The following is a 20025-nucleotide window of genomic DNA, read 5'->3' as shown; positions in this document are numbered from 1 at the left end:
GAATGAAATGTTGCCAAATAAACAAAAAATAATTAAGAAACAAAGTTGCTATATTGAAAGTACCTTTTTATTTCTGTTTTAAAATACTTCAGGATGTGGGCTTCCAGCATGGCAAGTTGCTGTTTACTGGTTGGGCCCGAGGCGACATTATCGAGAATATGCTGAAGGACCACCGCTCAGCCGACTACAACGACAGCAAGAGAACTGACGTGAGAGCACACACACACACACAATTTGCATTTTTAAAAAAAAGTTTACTAATATTGAATTATAAATATGGTTGATGTATTACTACATACACATATAATGATGGTTTTTTTTGGTCCTTAGTCCTGCACGTGTCCAGCAGCTGACTTCACTGACCTTGCAGAGATTGTATCCAGGATAGAGCCGGTTCAAAGCTATGTGGCTACAGAAGGTACGACAACTTGCCAGTTTCTTCATTAACATTATCTAATAATATTTCCTGTTAAGAATGGTTTAAAATATTTAAACACAGCTTGCATACAGAAAATGTTTATGCTGCAGTCTCCTATAAAGGAACGATTAACCTTCAAGATCAGGTTCAATATAATCCTTGTAATGAATCAGGGGTCATCGCTTTTTCCGGTCAGTTTGATTGAAATACAGCAGGAGATGGCCCTGATATTTTATGCGTACAATCTAAACCAGCGGGTCAGTCACACAATAAATTCTCTCTGCAATATCTCCTCTAAATCTTTCCATTCAGCGGAGGAGTCAGACTGTCTGACGGAGTACGAGGAAGATGGCATGGACACAGTACGAGAGGAAGAGGGTGAGGAGGAGGAGGAGGAGGAGGAGGAGGAGGAGGAGGAAGAGGCAGAGGACCCAGACGATATCTCCCCTGGAGAGTGGGGCCAGAATGGAGTCTTTCAGACTGTAAGCACACACATAAACACAAACATGATGTGACCGATCCAAATAACTAGTCTTTTCTTTCATGGCATTTGAAAATTCTGGACCCATACCAATATTTAAAAGAACAATTTGGCCAAAACTGACTACTGTTTATTTTCTTGTTGTTGATTTGATTGGGAGTGAAAATTAAAATAGTGTCACCTGAAAAAATTAAAATTCGTGCCCGGAATATTTATAAAAAAAAAAAATAGAAGTTAATTGAAAAATTCAGGTTTTTGTTTTTATTTTGTGTATCATGTCATCCATTAGACAGTAGTTCATACTTTTTCTTAAAAATAAATTCTAGATTAATCGATAGTTTGGTCAATAAAGTGTCAAAAATAATGTGTATCCCGGGTTGTCAATCCAAAAGTGTGTGTACGTTTAAAAGAAAAAACTCTCTTCTGCTCTCTAGGATGAGGAAAAAACTGTGAGACAACGCAGGAAACTGGCCAGTGATTCCAACACCTCTGAAGTCTCTGACTGCTGACAAAGGAGTATGGAGGAGAGGAGGGAGTTTATACAAGAACAAGGGACAAATTACTGGTCCATAAACTGTAAAAGATAGAGACTTGGACCCCACGCTCAGCTCCTACAACTTCTGCAGGAAAACGCTGTTCATGCTCGAAATCCTTGAACATTCTTTGCATCGAGTGGCTTTCTGTTCACATTTTAACCCCACCGTCAAAATCTAATACGAACAGTCTTTTTATGCTCTTCCCTGCCCAGCAATTTCTCTCATCACTTTGCATCAAACTTACCGGTGCCAGAATCCCTGCCTGCCAAACCGGGACACAAACAAAACACAACAGGGACACCTAAAACTCCTAAATCACACATGTTTTTTTGTTTCAAATGGCAAGAAGGACCCTGTCTGTGTCCCTGAGTCTTTACGTGTGTCTCTACTGTTGGTACATTTTCAATTGCACTCAATTATTGAGGATTTAACGCATTACATAGTCCTACGATTTCTTCTGTGCACTGGATGAGTGCCTGAATGTTAGAATGACTGTTTTTGTGATTTCTTGAAGGAGTAGCAGGACACTGAAAAAATAAGTAGGGAATACATACAATAGAGCTGTAGTTAGTAAGAGTTATGCAGGTTTATTGTTACATGTAGAGAGCCAGGAAGGGCAGGCTGGAGGAGGAACAGATGATTATGTAAACACCAAAGCCGACTTTATATTGAATGAACAGAACAGAACCAGTGATAAATCTACTCACAGTGACTGGAGAAAAAGTGATATTTTCCCCGACACTACACAACAAACGAGTAGCGTGACCGCCTCTGTTTCCACAAGGTCACACACAAAGCACTCAAGGTTCCTGTGTATAGCGACAATAAGGAGTGTATGACAGCAAATCTGAGATTGCACAGTAATGAAAATCTTTCAACAATCTAGTCAACAAATTATTGTCGGATTGTACACAGAAACCCTTAGTACGTCTTAACTTCAAATGTGCAAAAATGCAACTAATTTAGCTATTAACACAATTAACATGGACCTTTTATAGATTGTAACAAGATTATATTATAATATACACAATGTTGATATTCATATATGTATATGAGGTGGACATTTGTAAATTAGAGCTTTGCTGAAAGACAAGAGAACCTACACATAAACAAGTGTTTCTTCTCTTAAAATGCATTCTGTTTTTATTTATACTTGTTAACTACTGGCTTTTTAAAATCTTTTTTTTTTTTCTGGTGGGGCTGGAGGGGGGTGTATTGTTTTAAATAACTTGGCTTTTGCTGTTTTGCACTGAAACATTTAAAGTATTCCTTGCTCAGAAGATGTTTGGTTTAATAATTGCCAACCTTAATACTGTATGCCAAGAAAATCTAAAGAATAAAAACAGATAATAATTTAATATGCATATTGGAAAATAAAAATAATATGCAGTATGTGGCGTTGTGTTTTTTCCCTTCTCTTTCTTATACCTTTTTTATGCATGTTTTGTCACAAAGCTGACACAGCTAGACACTTGCATACCTCCTTTTAAATATGTTGGATAATGAGCCAATCAGATTATCTTAAACTGATTTTCAAATACAAAGTTCCCACCAACGGTTTGTACTCAACACCAAAATCAACATTCGAAGCATGCCAAGCTTTTCCACTTACAGAAACTCTATGTGAAAAACTGAAGGTATGGTAGACATTTTTCTTACTGTGAAACCACAAATTCAAAGTTCACATGCTGTTAATGTTTTAAAAACGATTAGATTGACATCAGCGTCAAGGACAAAAAGAAACCAAGTTTGTAATAAGGAGATCTTCTGTTGTCTTGGTGTATGGTGATATTGGTTCCTACATTTATCCCTTTATTTATTACTTGATTCACTTGACGGGGTCAGAGGCTAGGGTACACACTTTTGTTCAAGGAAATGTATTAACATAAATGGGTCAGAGCAGAGGTGAGGCTACACACACTTTTGCTCAAAGAAATGTATGCAGTAGAAGTTGTTCCCCAGCTCTATCCTCCTCGGAGGACATTATTAAGGTGACACCTCAATGTGTGTTACCCTGGGTCAATCAGTTGGAAATAACCATCTACAGCTAAAAGCCTAATATGCTCAATTAACCCTTGATTGTACTGACAAGACCGTTTTCTCGACTGTAAACTAAATGGACCATACTATTCAAACTGCATTTGAAACATCCATGTTACTTTGTTATTTCACCATTCAACTAAGACATAACCTTCATAATGTATACAACAAGAACATAGGATTCAACAACGATAGGAATAAACATCTCTAAAAATCTGAATTAGTTCCTTCATTATTGTGAATTATAATGAATTATCTTTGATGAAGATGTGTAATCTGTTTAGTGTAGGCTACTACACTTCTGACAAAAGGCGGGCAAAGTTATGTATTGTAGAGCCGATGAACGGGAGTCAGAGGCAGTGCATTCAGAATGGATTTCCACACTTTATTATTATTAATCCAGACAACGTGAGGACATGAGTTGCTCTGTGTAACCAGCTAGCATGAATTAGCGCCATATAGACTGAGAGTTACGTCATCTCTGTTCACTCCTATAGGGAGGCGAAGTCACGCCCATCTACTTCCGGCCCATGGGACCCCGGAAGCGAAACATTTACATTGAATTCAATGGAGAGAGAAAACGTATCTTTTGATCCCGTTTGAATTGTGCCACGAACTACACATATGATGTTTGTCAATCTTAAACAATAAGTTCCATGTCAAAAAAGTCACATTTTGTCGTAAAACTGTTGAAATATAAGACTATGAAAAATACGCGACTACAAAGACTACAAATCCCAAATCCCATTCTGGCTCGCGTAAGTGATGTCACAGGCGATAATGCTCCAAGTGGTTGCGACTCGTAATTAAAGCGAAGAAGAAGAAGATCTCATAACTGATTTATTCCCTCCAATAAATAAGAGATTGCTAAAAATAAATTCACTTTTACAAGATGCCTGTGTGCTTTGTACCAGGTTGTAATCACATAAGTGATCATACTTATAGATCATAGCTCGTTCTATCGCTTCCCGTCTGATGAAAGGACCAGGAGTCGTTGGACCAAACATATCAGGTAATACACATGTTTTGCATGGAACACAGTCAAGCTAGCTACATAGCTAGTAGCGAGCACGTTAGTTAGCATCACATTACTTAGCCTTGTCATTTGTATTAGCCTTAACATGAAGTAACCCCAAATGTTAAACAGTAAGAGTAGTCATGATGGTAAGTATTTTGTGAAACATTTGAAGAGGAGCCTATCGCCCCCTCCGACAGGTGCTAAGGGGGCGGGAGGTAGGCTAACGGCACATTAGCATCTGCGATCTTTTCTACTTCATGCTATCTGCTCAAATGGTTAACATTGAACATTAAAAGATCAGGCAGTTCAGGGAGAGTCGAAGGAAGGCAGGCAGGCAGCTTTGCATGACATTTATTTATTTATAGAAGAACCATGCATACAAAAACATTAATCTCAGCAAAGAGAAGAGATGCAATATGCCAGATTATAGCTAATAGCTAATTTCCATCTGTGGTCCATTCTTCTGGACGTGTTTCATTGTGATGATAGTGAGTCAATCTGTTTGTTGTAAAGACAGTAGTTGAGTGATTACTGATAGAACATTATTAAAAGAGATAATTATTCAAAGTGTTGTTACTTTAAGGTGTTGTTACTGACCTTTTTCTCTTTTATTTCCTTTCCCTCACCTGTAACTGCTGAGACCCTGAGGAACATGCACACTGGACTGACCTGCTCTGGCAACCTGATTTCCACTGTACGTAATAGTATTTGGTTATGGTATATTATTTATATACATCAAAGGCACAATGCACCCCCCAGAGACACACATGTATTGAGTGTGATATTTTGCATAGGTCATGTGAAATCATCTTTACACACTAGAAAACTGTAGTAGCGGCAACTTGTTTTGAAATTGAATTTGTAATATCCGATAATGAAGTTGATCCGTTTTCTTTATTCTTCTCTCTTCTCAGCTCCATCCATCACCATGCTCTGTTCCTGCAGGTCCTACTTGCTAATCAATGCTTTATTTTTTTACACAATTACAAATAAAGTCAATGTATTGTATGACATGAAGTTGTGCTTCATTCGGAGTCAATAATAAATTAATTCTGCCTTCAACTGCACAATGATTGTGGACTGCACCGACATCCATGTAGCTGCCCCCCAGCTGCATCCGCGAGAGAGGGCTTAGACTGACCTGAGACCAGCACACCCAAACACAACGGCTCTTTTAAGAGCCACCTACAGTTTCAAAGAGTTGCAATCCTACGTTATTATAATTATTAAACTGGTGCATGTATGACTTAGTTTACTGAACCGTGATGAATGAAAGAAATTAGTGAGGTAGTGGTTTACTGAAGTTACAAAGACATTAATATATGAGTAACAGAGTAAACCTGATGTACTTATATGATTCTGTTTTCCTCAAGGTTGTGTCTTCCTGGTCGAATGTACTTATTGTAAGTCGCTTTGGATAAAAGCGTCAGCTAAATGTAATGTAACAGGTCAGTGTAAACACAAGCTTCTGTCAATTATGGATCACTTAAACTATTTATATAAAAATATGTAATAAAGTTCTAAAACAAGTATTCGGTATATTCCTTGATAGCTTTTGGAGAAGGTTGTTTTTAAGTTTACTAAAATCTATCGTTTCAACGGTTTCACTTTATAAAAAGGAACAGGTGAGTAGAGCATCATTGAGTTTCTTATTCTGTCAGTAAATTATCCAAATGAAATGTTTATCATTATTTTATTCAACCCTAAACAAATTGATTGTACCTTTTTAATAATGACCTTACATGGTCGGCAAAGTTAAATTAACTTCAGAAAATCAAATCTGTTCTGAGAAAAAACTAATAAATGTTTAAAGATAGGAACTTGCCATCCCACTGAAAAACAGTCCGTAGAGATTTAAAGGCGTAGTTGTAGTTCAGTCCAACGTTTCATTTGGATTCAATTCTCCAACAGTCAACTATTTTCATAAAGAATATATATATATTTTTCAAAGTCAACTTTATTGTCAATCTTACTCAGTTTGTGTTTATAGACAGAGAGATCAAAAAGACTTTTAAATCAAATAAAATTATACAATTTACAGATATGTATACAAATATATATATATATATATATATATCCTATATAATGATGGTGGACACTTCACCTCCAGCAGGGCAGATGGCTGCACAAGTCCATCGGGGGATGCTCCCAAAACACCGACTCACTCACTAATGCGGCTTTCACACCAGCGCTTTTCAGTTTCTAGCTCCGAGCGGGAGCTTTTCTGGTTCAGCTCCGGTTTCCCTTTTCAGCTCCCGCTCTGTGCACACCGCCCACTGGCGCCCCAGAGCTGCCCTTGCTGCGTCATGACGTCACCGTTTACATCGCTGATTTGCCCCCCAACGGCAGCTCACAACAACAACAACAACTGCGTCGGGTCGATGATCGTGTTGCTTTTGTATAACGACTTCTCCAACCTTATACTTTTCTCCAGAGTGCCGTGGTTCATTGTTTATTCATGTGTTTCTGCAGCATTTACCGACCGCTGCAGTGCTGGCTGCTCTTCCACGGGAGTTTATTCTCCCGTTAGCTCCCGTTAGCTCACACTGCAGCGGCCGCTCTAAAGTATTCACTGTCCGACTCACACAAGCAGCTGATGCATATCCCCAGTTCCCTTAGCCCAAGTGAATGTGTGTCAGTCTGAATTGACACTGTTTGGTATCACAACGCTGTAATGAAAGTTTCTCTGGTATAAAACGGGTGATGTTAGCATAGCAACCGAAGCTAAACTGACTACTTGCATCCGATAGCTGCAATAATACAAAACAACACGTCTGCCTCTCTCCACAATGATCGATAACAGCGAACGGATGGTCAAAGTAAGGCACAAATAAACAGAATCACACGAAGCCTGGTTAGTGTTGCCTGACTTTATAAAGTGTGTTTATAGGCACTACTGCTTGTAGGCAGGCATAACAGTCGACCCATGGGAGGTGGGTTTAGTTTCCTGCACGCCTCGACGTAAGAGAGACGTAAGCGACGTCACCTCTTAGCTCCAAAGCTCTTGCCTCTGGACCGACAATTTTTTGGAGCTGGAAATGAAGCGGATTCCGGAGCTAAGAGCCGGCGCAGCTCCGGTGTGAACTGGAAAACCCGGCGCTTTTCAGGCTCTAGCTCCGAGCCGGAGCTGAAAAGGCGCTGGTGTGAAAGGGGCAAAAGAGACCAGACTCGAACACTGTCTCCTGATAGGCCTGCACAAAAGCCTTCACCCCTTCGGCCTCGTTTACAACCCCCCAGTTGACAGCCATGACTCCGTCCAAGTTGTACCCCCCGAGCACCCTCTTCATGAGGGACGCTCGTGGAGTGGATGAAAGTCCCGACCGCAGCACAGCACCAAACTTGCTGGCTGTCAACCTGCCCCGCCTGTGTAACTGCCAGAGGATTTGTCCGCTGTCCTCCGGTGGCTGTCTGGATGGCAGCTTGCTGGTCTCTGCTCAGTCGCATTGAGGCAAGAATTGCCTCAAGCCCCCGACCCCCACGCCCCTTCACCAGCTCCGGCACGGTGACAATGGCCTGATGTTGAGGCCGCGGCTCTGGCTCAGGTGAAGCCATGCCATGCCACACTGTGCGCCCCTCAGTGCAGACCTGAACCAGTCTACATCCTGAGTGGCGATGTCTCTGGCCAGTGGGTTGTATGTCTCCTCTCACTGTTGGTAAAGTTGAGACACCGGCTGGACTACTTTGGAAGTGCCAGGCTTCCTCCACTGGCACTCAACATCTGTGGAGCTGATCTGCCACATGGCACATATTGCCAATGCTGCAGCGTGGCTGCATTTGTACATCCCCCCGTGCACAATCACAGACAGCGCTCTGCATCGCGCCATCGTCTCCCATGCAGATCTGTAAAAATAAAGTAAGTACCATGTTTGTTAGCATGCTATAATAGATTGAATGAGCAATAATACAAGGATGGTCCGGATCTGGGGGTGGGAGGGTTTATTTTTCCATAGTTTTGTCTGATTGTTGTTATTGTTTGTTTTTTCTGTATTTTTTGTAATGTGTGTTGTACTGGTTGTGATTGTACATTGTATTTTTCTAAATGTGTATGAATACATTTTTGAAAAACATTTGATCAACAATAAAAAAGGATTTGGTCAGGATCTAGACTCAGTGTGTAGTTTATTAATTAATCAATGCTCTCTACATTAGGAAAACACATACCAGTGTACCAGAGGGAGTCACGCACAGCTGTGCCTGGATAACCAAACAAATTGACAAGATAACCAAAACCCTTGAATCTACACACAGCAAATAAACTCAAATGACACAACGAGATGTAAAAGGAGATCACACATACAGTATAGTCGATATAAAACTGGCCGCTTCAATCTGAAGAGCAACTAAAACAAAACACGGGAGTTTACCTTGTTCTTGTGAACACTAATGTTATCCACAGCATACACAGAGACCACAAAGTTCTTAAGGAGAAAACTAGTTACTGAAACAAAACACGTTAGTGTACCTTGTTAGCTAATGTTAGCTAGCCTAGCTGACATTAACGTTACACATTGCACTCATATTACTCACCGAAACCTTGTAAAGCCGGAAAGGGAGGGACTTCGCCTCTCTATAGAGAGGCGAAGTCCCTCCCTTTCCGGGAGCCTCCATGGGACCCCGGAAACGTAAAATTATACATTGAAGTCAATGGAGAGAGAAAGGTTATCTTTTGATCCCGTTTTAATTGTGCCACGAATGACACATATGATGTTTGTCAATTTAAAAGAATATTTTGCAAGTCAAAAAAATAAAAATGTGTCGTAAAACTGTGAAGTTACACATTTTTTTGTGTGAAACCGCTGAGTGAACTACAGGTCTCTAGTCTCGCACAATACGCGTCACCATCACAAAGACGGCCGTCACGTTAGCAAATTTCACCTGTTTCTTTCAGAATGAGAATAAAAGTATAAAACGAGGTGAACATCACTACAAGTCTGGACACGTTGAGAGCTGTACATACACGAAAGGGGAGTTAGTCGGTTCTGTAAGAGCAGCGGGACCGGCTTTACAAGGTTTCGGTGAGTAATATGAGTGCAATGTGTAACGTTAATGTCAGCTAGGCTAGCTAACATTAGCTAACAAGGTACACTAACGTGTTTTGTTTCAGTAACTAGTTTTCTCCTTAAGAACTTCGTGGTCTCTGTGTATGCTGTGGATAACATTAGTGTTCACAAGAACAAGGTACACTCCCGTGTTTTGTTTTAGTTGCTCTTCAGATTGAAGCGGCCAGTTTTATATCGACTATACTGTATGTGTGATCTCCTTTTACATCTCGTTGTGTCATTTGAGTTTATTTGCTGTGTGTAGATTCAAGGGTTTTGGTTATCTTGTCAATTTGTTTGGTTATCCAGGCACAGCTGTGCGTGACTCCCTCTGGTACACTGGTATGTGTTTTCCTAATGTAGAGAGCATTGATTAATTAATAAACTACACACTGAGTCTAGATCCTGACCAAATCCTTTTTTATTGTTGATCAAATGTTTTTCAAAAATGTATTCATACACATTTAGAAAAATACAATTTACAATCACAACCAGTACAACACACATTACAACAAATACAGAAAAAACAAACAATAACAACAATCTGACAAAACTATGGAAAAATAAACCCTCCCACCCCCAGATCCGGACCATCCTTGTATTATTGCTCATTCAATCTATTATAGCATGCTAACAAACATGGTACTTACTTTATTTTTACAGATCTGCATGGGAGAGGATGGCACGATGCAGAGCGCTGTCTGTGATTGTGCACGGGGGATGTACAAATGCAGCCACGCTGCAGCATTCGCAATATGTGCCATGTGGCAGATCAGCTCCACAGATGTTGAGTGCCAGTGGAGGAAGCCTGGCACTTCCAAAGTAGTCCAGTCAGTGTCTCAACTTTACCAACAGTGAGAGGAGACATACAACCCACTGGCCAGAGACATCGCCACTCAGGATGTAGACTGGTTCAGGTCTGCACTGAGGGGCGCACAGTGTGGCATGGCATGGCTTCACCTGAGCCAGAGCCGCGGCCTCAACATCAGGCCATTGTCACCGTGCCGGAGCTGGTGAAGGGGCGTGGGGGTCGGGGGCTTGAGGCAATTCTTGCCTCAATGCGACTGAGCAGAGACCAGCAAGCTGCCATCCAGACAGCCACCGGAGGACAGCGGACAAATCCTCTGGCAGTTACACAGGCAGGGCAGGTTGACAGCCAGCAAGTTTGGTGCTGTGCTGCGGTCGGGACTTTCATCCACTCCATGCGCGTCCCTCATGAAGAGGGTGCTCGGGGGGTACAACTTGGACGGAGTCATGGCTGTCAACTGGGGGGTTGTAAACGAGGCCGAAGGGGTGAAGGCTTTTGTGCAGGCCTATCAGGAGACAGTGTTCGAGTCTGGTCTCTTTGTGAGTGAGTCGGTGTTTTGGGAGCATCCCCCGATGGACTTGTGCAGCCATCTGCCCTGCTGGAGGTGAAGTGTCCACCATCATTATATAGGATATATATATATATTTGTATACATATCTGTAAATTGTATACATTTATTTGATTTAAAAGTCTTTTTGATCTCTCTGTCTATAAACACAAACTGAGTAAGATTGACAATAAAGTTGACTTTGAAAAATATATATATATTCTTTATGAAAATAGTTGACTGTTGGAGAATTGAATCCAAATGAAACGTTGGACTGAACTACAACTACGCCTTTAAATCTCTACGGACTGTTTTTCAGTGGGATGGCAAGTTCCTATCTTTAAACATTTATTAGTTTTTTCTCAGAACAGATTTGATTTTCTGAAGTTAATTTAACTTTGCCGACCATGTAAGGTCATTATTAAAAAGGTACAATCAATTTGTTTAGGGTTGAATAAAATAATGATAAACATTTCATTTGGATAATTTACTGACAGAATAAGAAACTCAATGATGCTCTACTCACCTGTTCCTTTTTATAAAGTGAAACCGTTGAAACGATAGATTTTAGTAAACTTAAAAACAACCTTCTCCAAAAGCTATCAAGGAATATACCGAATACTTGTTTTAGAACTTTATTACATATTTTTATATAAATAGTTTAAGTGATCCATAATTGACAGAAGCTTGTGTTTACACTGACCTGTTACATTACATTTAGCTGACGCTTTTATCCAAAGCGACTTACAATAAGTACATTCGACCAGGAAGACACAACCTTGAGGAAAACAGAATCATATAAGTACATCAGGTTTACTCTGTTACTCATATATTAATGTCTTTGTAACTTCAGTAAACCACTACCTCACTAATTTCTTTCATTCATCACGGTTCAGTAAACTAAGTCATACATGCACCAGTTTAATAATTATAATAACGTAGGATTGCAACTCTTTGAAACTGTAGGTGGCTCTTAAAAGAGCCGTTGTGTTTGGGTGTGCTGGTCTCAGGTCAGTCTAAGCCCTCTCTCGCGGATGCAGCTGGGGGGCAGCTACATGGATGTCGGTGCAGTCCACAATCATTGTGCAGTTGAAGGCAGAATTAATTTATTATTGACTCCGAATGAAGCACAACTTCATGTCATACAATACATTGACTTTATTTGTAATTGTGTAAAAAGATAAAGCATTGATTAGCAAGTAGGACCTGCAGGAACAGAGCATGGTGATGGATGGAGCTGAGAAGAGAGAAGAATAAAGAAAACGGATCAACTTCATTATCGGATATTACAAATTCAATTTCAAAACAAGTTGCCGCTCCTACAGTTTTCTAGTGTGTAAAGATGATTTCACTTGACCTATGCAAAATATCACACTCAATACATGTGTGTCTCTGGGGGGTGCATTGTGCCTTTGATGTATATAAATAATATACCATAACCAAATACTATTACGTACAGTGGAAATCAGGTTGCCAGAGCAGGTCAGTCCAGTGTGCATGTTCCTCAGGGTCTCAGCAGTTACAGGTGAGGGAAAGGAAATAAAAGAGAAAAAGGTCAGTAACAACACCTTAAAGTAACAACACTTTGAATAATTATCTCTTTTAATAATGTTCTATCAGTAATCACTCAACTACTGTCTTTACAACAAACAGATTGACTCACTATCATCACAATGAAACACGTCCAGAAGAATGGACCACAGATGGAAATTAGCTATTAGCTATAATCTGGCATATTGCATCTCTTCTCTTTGCTGAGATTAATGTTTTTGTATGCATGGTCCTTCTATAAATAAATAAATGTCATGCAAAGCTGCCTGCCTGCCTTCCTTCCTTCGACTCTCCCTGAACTGCCTGATCTTTTAATGTTCAATGTTAACCATTTGAGCAGATAGCATGAAGTAGAAAAGATCGCAGATGCTAATGTGCCGTTAGCCTACCTCCCGCCCCCTTAGCACCTGTCGGAGGGGGCGATAGGCTCCTCTTCAAATGTTTCACAAAATACTTACCATCATGACTACTCTTACTGTTTAACATTTGGGGTTACTTCATGTTAAGGCTAATACAAATGACAAGGCTAAGTAATGTGATGCTAACTAACGTGCTCGCTACTAGCTATGTAGCTAGCTTGACTGTGTTCCATGCAAAACATATGTATTACCTGATATGTCTGATCCAACGACTCCTGGTCCTTTCATCAGATGGGAAGCGATAGAACGAGCTATGATCTATAAGTATGATCACTTATGTGATTACAACCTGGTACAAAGCACACAGGCATCTTGTAAAAATGAATTTATTTTTAGCAATCTCTTATTTATTGGAGGGAATAAATCAGTTATGAGATCTTCTTCTTCTTCGCTTTAATTACGAGTCGCAACCACTTGGAGCATTATCGCCTGTGACATCACTTACGCGAGCCAGAATGGGATTTGGGATTTGTAGTCTTTGTAGTCGCGTATTTTTCATAGTCTTATATTTCAACAGTTTTACGACAAAATGTGACTTTTTTGACATGGAACTTATTGTTTAAGATTGACAAACATCATATGTGTAGTTCGTGGCACAATTCAAACGGGATCAAAATATACGTTTTCTCTCTCCATTGAATTCAATGTAAATTTTTCGCTTCCGGGGTCCCATGGGCCGGAAGTAGATGGGCGTGACTTCGCCTCTCTATGGACCACTTTTTTACAGCAATGGCGGATCGTGGAGCCTCGCAATCGTTCCCCGGAAGTTAGCGCCAAGGGTAGCAGAGCTGTGGAGTTGCAGCATAATAGACCGTTCGTGACGGACTTTTAAAGGTAAGAAGAAGTTTAAAGATTTATATTGCGGATATTATCAGTACATCTGATTCAAATTAACATGTGTATTAAAGGATGTCAGTGGATTATCCCTAAATTAGTAGATTTAGGGAACGTTTACAGATAACAAATTAAGCTAGGATACCGGATCAAGTTAGCAACACACGCTGAACAGCCTTTTAATTGTAAATTCCGTTCTCTTAATGTCATTTCGTCCAACGTTGTTCAATTAGAGAAGAGGGGCTTCTAAACGGGATTGTATGCGGGGTGGAGGGAGTTAAATATTAGATAAATATAACTTTGGTGCGTGTAAGAGTGAGTGTTTTTAGCAGAGCCATATTGTGTCCTTGTGATTATTTTGATTATTACCTGTTTGTATAATGTTGCAGCTCAGCTGATTTTGGATTGATGGCAAAGGGAGAGGGACTTAAGTGAGAGTGAAAAGACAAGGTAAGTTTAATACTACTGTTTTATATAAGTAAGCATACTAAACATGTATTCTATCACTGTATTATATAAGTAATCTTGTTAGTAACCTACTGTATGGCAGGTGGAGGGGCAGTGATGTTACAGGTGGAGGAGCAAAACTGCAAGACTGCAAACTCACAAGACAGAGAAATCAAAGTTTGTTCTCCAGAGAAGAGGTTGATTTCACTTCAATTTTTTATTTCATATTTTCTAAAGATGTGGAAATGGCAAAAAAAAAAAACTTAAGAGCTGTAACCAAGACAACTGTAACAACATGAGTAGAGAGCCACCAAGGTTTTTCAAGTCCCTCTCTTACTCCATTTTGCCAACCCAAACTTCCAGGTACATGACGGGACACCTTGCTTGTTTTTGTTGTTTGCGCTCCTCTGGCTGGGTGCTGGCAGGTGGAGGGCAGTGATCCCTTACCTTCTTCCCTCAATCTTTGAGACTAATGTAAGTAGAAGACATGGCACTGTACATTTTCGAACATTTCAAATATTATACCACTTAAAAATAAGAAATATTACTTTTGTTACTAAGAATTCATACTTATTATACCTGTGTCACCTTTCACACTATAGCTGTTGTAGAGGCTAAGCCAACGCTTTAAGCCTCTGAGGATCCGCTTGGTGGGTGTAATTGACGCACACAAGTTTGCTGCCGAATAAAGGTCAGAAACAAAGTTTCCAGTTTGAAACAGTCCATTTATTTCCATTTTACTGGTTTCCATTTACTTGCTTCTTTCCATATTCACCACACGATATTACCGTTTACACAATACCTTTGCTTTGCTTGTAATCCCGTGTTTGTGTGTGTGTGTTCTCCGTGTGTGCTCCTTGTGTGTGTGTTCCGTGTGTGCTCCTTGTGTGTGTGTTCAAAAACTGTATGGGCCTTCCGGCGGAACCTCTCCCCAACACACACAGGTTCCTACCTTTATACCCACAGTTAATTGGCTCCTACAGCTGTGATCATGAGCTATGGGCTTTGTAGATACAGGTCCCGGGGTGAATCGTGGTGCAGGGGCCCTTCTCTTTTTGACCACAGGGCGATGCACGAAGATGGTGGGTATAGCCTCTGCTCTCAGCCTAGTCTTGCCCTTTTTTGTCTTGACAAACTGGTCTGCATCAAAATGTACCTGCGGAGTGACTTGAGGTTACTTCACACAGAACAACTCAGTTTTGTCTGCCCACATACATATTCCATAGTGGTTGAATACACAGTATTAGGAAACACTTTATACTTACTGGACATGTTATACTCATTACATACTGTATATAAAATATGACCAAGAATGTGAGACAACTTTATAGAAATTCATATCACATCTGTTACTGATGCCATTTGTCATACTTTGTTAAACTCACAAATAATAAAGTCCATAACTTCAGTTGGGAACAAAGACCACACCTTATCTCCCCAAGGCAATTTCCCATCCAATAGGTGTGCTATATAGGTGTGTATAACCCTTTCTCCTGTCTGTTACTCCCTCTTTCAGCACAAGAACCAGAGGGGGATTCAATGGAGCCTGAATACCTGCACTGAGACCCTCACCCTGCACCCTGAGTCTCAACTCTCAGTGTTTTTCAAGCCTTTCCCTGTTTTTTTGTATTAAACATAACATTAAGCTTTCCCAATGGTGTGGTTTTCGTTTTGTGAAAAAGTGCAAATGCAGTGTTTGTATATAATTACCTCACATATTTTTTTGCTGTTGGTCGTGAAATTGCTCCTGCTGACTTGAGCCAGCCATTTTTTCCTCCGCTCTGTGTCAGTGGGGAAGCCGTACATTCGTACTCCTTTCTCGGAGCGATTTGAGCATCCCCAGGCAGTACAGCAAACCATGGTGGCGACTAGGAGGCAGCACAGCAAACCAAACCAGGACAACACGGAGGAAAAGGCACAGACAAACTGCATAATATGCTATTCAATGTTTATTGAATTCCATGTATTTGCAATGGATGTTCCTAAAACAACACATTTAACATCATCATCATCATGCTGCTGCTGCTGCTGCTGCTAGTCCTTTGATAGTCACCTGTCCTTTCTGAAAGCCATAAAGATGACATTAGTCATTTAGTCCTCAATTATCATGGGATTACTGAAACTACCATGAATTTAAGAAAATGGTAGAAATTAATCTAATCTGAATTTTAAAGCATTACTTTAGATACCCTCCCTCTAAAAATATCAATAAACATTAGAAAGTGATGCTCCTGACTACCATACAAGTTTAAGAAGATAATATTGGTTTTAAAGAATTCAAAGCTATAAATAAACGGCAACAGGCTCTTTAACCAAGGCACTGTTAGCCTAACATGTAAACTAGTTATTCACACTAATCCTAATATTATTACTTAAAGGTGGGGTAGGTAAGTTTGAGAAACCGGCTCGAGATACACTTTTTGTTATATTCCATGGAATGCTCTTAAAGTGGAAACTAGGAGAATTCAAACCAGAGTCAATATCGGAGTAGCTTTTCAACGATGGCGACTACTGATGGAACACATCTATGGGGGTTATTCCCTATCTTTATTTAAGAGCGTGGTATTTAAATTTGAGAGCATACTTTATGTATTTATTTCCCTCAAACCCTGTCCTCGCACTCAAATAGTGCCTGCATGCACTTAGATTCGCTCTGCTTCTGCTCAAACTGTACGCTTGCACTCAGATATATTGCTGCTTACAGATTTGTTCTGCTCTGTGCTCTCAGATTTATTCTGTGCGCGCTCGAAACTTTTGTGCAACAATCCTGTCAAAATCCCTCAACCAGGAGGCCAGGTGTCCTTGCGGGTGCGTTCACTTTACTTATTACAGCGTCCCGTAAGGGCGGTTACTCTTTGGTTTGTCTTTGGTGCGATGACAGGTGTTGAGTGAAGGAAATCAATAAAGTATGCTCTCAAATTTAAATACCACGCTCTTGAATAAAGATAGGGAATAACCCCCATACACACCGAGTTGAAATCTGACACCGTGGTCGCTCTTTTTCTCTTGGACAGGTAATTATTTAGGTGTTTATATTATGAAGGTAGATATGGTGCAAAATGCGAGAGCGTGAAAACCTGATGTGAGCACTTGCAGAAAAAAAATCTGAGCTTGTGTGCATACATTTACACTTGTATAAAATATCCACGTAACTGTGAACCAAATGTACACTTGTATAAAATATCCACGTAACTGTGAACCAAATTTGAAGTCACAGAAGAAAAAAAAAAGTTTTGTAGCTTGTAGAAAAAAAATGAACTTAGTGATGAAATGTTCACTTGCAGAAAAATACATATTTTTTAAATATATTTTCCATTACAACTGCAACTTTATTTATTACAACCTCTCAAATCAGTCATTACAACTTGACGAATCTGCTCTGTGGCAGTATAAATCGATAGTTACGGCTGTAACTACGGTTCTATGAGTCCCGGATGACCGCCAGAGGCGGTGCTTTAGCACTGGATATGTCCATCGCGCGCATGCGCAGCTCGAGTACCAATAACAACAAAGTCACCTGTGACCCACGTGACACCGGCTATATCAGCCGGTATTGTCAGAGGATCTGTTCCCCGAATCTTCTCGCGAGCACACAAGAATTCTGAGTGACAGGGAACTCTGGCGGTCATCCGGGACTCATAGAACCGTAGTTACAGCCGTAACTATCGTTCTATTTCATCCCTACTGACCGCCAGAGGCGGTGCTTTAGCACTGGATGACTTATACCAACAATGTCATGAAGAATCCAAGCCCTTGCTCACCACTGGAAGCAGCGGAGCTCGGCAAAAGGACCACGCCCAAAGAATGGGGAGTGGCGACATTGACCTGATGACAACTGGAGAATGTGCCAGAAGACGCCCACGACGCCGCGGCGCAGATGGTCTCCAGGGGCACCCCTCTCAGGGCAGCCCAATATGTTGAGATGCCCCTTGTAGAGTGGCATCTCAGCCTGATGGCAGGGGGCGGCCACTGGCCCCGTAAGCCTGTGAGATGGTATCGACAACCCAGTGGGGCAGCCACTGGTTAGAGGGCCTAACCTCCTTTAGTGCCGCCAGGGCAAACTCAAGAGTTGCTCCTCCTGCCGTATACAGGCAGTAGCCTTGATATACGCCCTTTGGGCACCCCCAGGGCACAGCAACTTCGATGTGCCGCACTCCTGAATGTCAAAGCGTGCCAGCTGGGCAGGCTGATTGAAGTGAGTTTGTGGAAGGACCCCGGCGGGAATGCCACATTTGCCCAAAGGGCAACGCCTGAGAGTCTCACCTCGGGCATGTATTGTTTATGGAGAGGACATGCAACTCCCCGACTCACTTCCCTGAGGCTATGGCAAGCAGAAATGCTGCCTTCGTGGGCAGCCACCTAAGTCCCACCTGGGCCAGGGGCTCGAAGGGAGGAGATGATAGGGCATCCGGCAGCAAGGGCAGGTCCCAAGCCGGAGCCCTCGGGGTGCAAGGGGGACGCTGCCGTAAAGCCCCTCTCATAAAGAGGGACACCGACCTGTGGCACCCCGCCGTGGCGCCGTCGACCCGAACATGTTGGGCAGAATCGCAGCCACATAAATTCAGAGTGGAGTGAGAACGTCCACTATCTAGAAGGGACTGTTGTCTAAGCAACAATGTACATGCTGTCCCCAAGGAACACGCACATTCTTGCCCCCCAGTTGGAGTAGAAAGTGCGTGAGTGCAAGCTGCACGGCCCGAAGCTCTAGCACGTTGACCCGGCGCGCACTCTGCTGGGCAGACCACTGACCCTGAACGGTCCTGCCCTGCCGCACTGCACCCCACCCTGAGAGACATGCACCTATGGTGATGGTCTCCTGGCGGGATGGGATGGCGCCCATGGGCACGCCTACCAGGAGATAGGCCCTGCCCCTCCAGCGTGACGGAGAGTGGAGCAATGCTGCGACACCCTGACTTCACTGTGCCTGTGCCACTTGGCGTCCAAGTGAAGGCTGTTCAGCCACATCTGCATGGGGCGCAACGACCGCGGGCCTAAGGGCCCAGCGGCCGAGGCAGCTGCCAGTCTGCCCAAGGGCCGGAGGAACTGAATATAAGGCACCCTCTTGCCCGGCCCACGTGGAAGTAGGCATCCCTCGGTTGGGAACCACTCCACCTGTGCGTATGCAGTAGTCAGCATATAGAATGGCAGCACCTTCAGTAATCTGTTGATTCCTCTGAGGTCCAAGATCGGGCGAAATCCGCCGACTTTCTTGCTCACGAGAAAGTATGCCGGGTAGAACCCCCTGGCTAAGCAGAGGGTCTTACTGGGTTGATTGCGTCCTTGGACAAAAGGACGGACAACTCTTGGCCTAGAGGTAGGGCCCCTGCCGGATCGCTGACGACTGTCAATTAGACCCAGCCGAAGGCTAGGGGCCGGAGCTGCGGTCCGTACCCCTGGGTTAAGGTGAAAACCACCCAAGGGACGGAAGTACAGACTGCCCAGAAACTGAGCTGCTGCTGGGAAAGCAGCCGCCGACCACCCCCGGGATTTCAGAGCCCAGCCCCCCGGACCCTGGAGCCTCTTGGGGGGTTCCGGTAAGGCTCTGGAGCACGAGGCCGCCTGGAAGGCGGGCGACATGGGGCACGAAAGTCATTGGGAGGCGGTTGAGTGGGCCGCTAAGACCTCTGCAGACCACCCCTGTAATCCGGCGGCTGAGTGCGGCGGCTGAGTGCGGCTGCTAGAGCGGCCCCTGGGCCTGCTGGGAGTGGGCACAGGTCTGCGAGGACCCGAGTGCTGCTGCCTGGTCTGCCTAGCTTGGGCGGCACGCTCCAGTGCCTCCAGGGCAGCTGATCTAAACAGCTCTAAACAGCTCACCCCCCAACCGAAGGAGGGGGGGGGGGGGCTAGCAGCCCCTACACCGGGCCCAGGCTGAAGAGGCGACTTCATC

The 20025-nt window shown here is 42.6% G+C and overlaps 1 protein-coding gene and 2 long non-coding RNA genes across 5 annotated transcripts in view; 2 read left to right on the top strand and 1 right to left on the bottom strand.

Moving 5' to 3' along the window:
- Positions 1-2827, top strand: part of pnpla6 (patatin-like phospholipase domain containing 6) — a 32313-nt gene extending 29486 nt beyond the window's left edge. For all 3 annotated transcript variants that reach the window (XM_034111917.1, XM_034111981.1, XM_034111836.1), the window contains 4 exons: positions 93-209; positions 331-418; positions 731-900; positions 1334-2827. In XM_034111917.1, the coding sequence (XP_033967808.1) occupies positions 93-209; positions 331-418; positions 731-900; positions 1334-1408 (450 nt within the window). In that variant the 3' untranslated portion in view covers positions 1409-2827. The remainder of the gene's footprint in view (positions 1-92; positions 210-330; positions 419-730; positions 901-1333) is intronic.
- Positions 1-12798, bottom strand: part of LOC139434510 (uncharacterized) — a 385392-nt gene extending 372594 nt beyond the window's left edge. Inside the window, exon 1 of the long non-coding RNA XR_011643868.1 lies at positions 12345-12798. This is a non-coding gene — a long non-coding RNA (uncharacterized lncRNA). The remainder of the gene's footprint in view (positions 1-12344) is intronic.
- A 1766-nt stretch (positions 12799-14564) lies between these two features.
- On the top strand, positions 14565-15788 carry LOC139434503 (uncharacterized). The gene is made up of 4 exons (XR_011643864.1): positions 14565-14612; positions 14741-14829; positions 15083-15220; positions 15655-15788. It is a non-coding gene; the product is annotated as an uncharacterized lncRNA (long non-coding RNA).
- The last annotated feature ends 4237 nt before the right edge of the window (positions 15789-20025 follow it).

The sequence above is a fragment of the Pseudochaenichthys georgianus genome, chromosome 1 (assembly GCF_902827115.2).
Source record: "Pseudochaenichthys georgianus chromosome 1, fPseGeo1.2, whole genome shotgun sequence".
In the NCBI taxonomy this organism is placed as follows: Eukaryota; Metazoa; Chordata; class Actinopteri; order Perciformes; family Channichthyidae; genus Pseudochaenichthys; species Pseudochaenichthys georgianus.
Note: the sequence above shows the minus strand (reverse complement) of the source record. Positions and strands in the feature narration are given on the sequence as shown.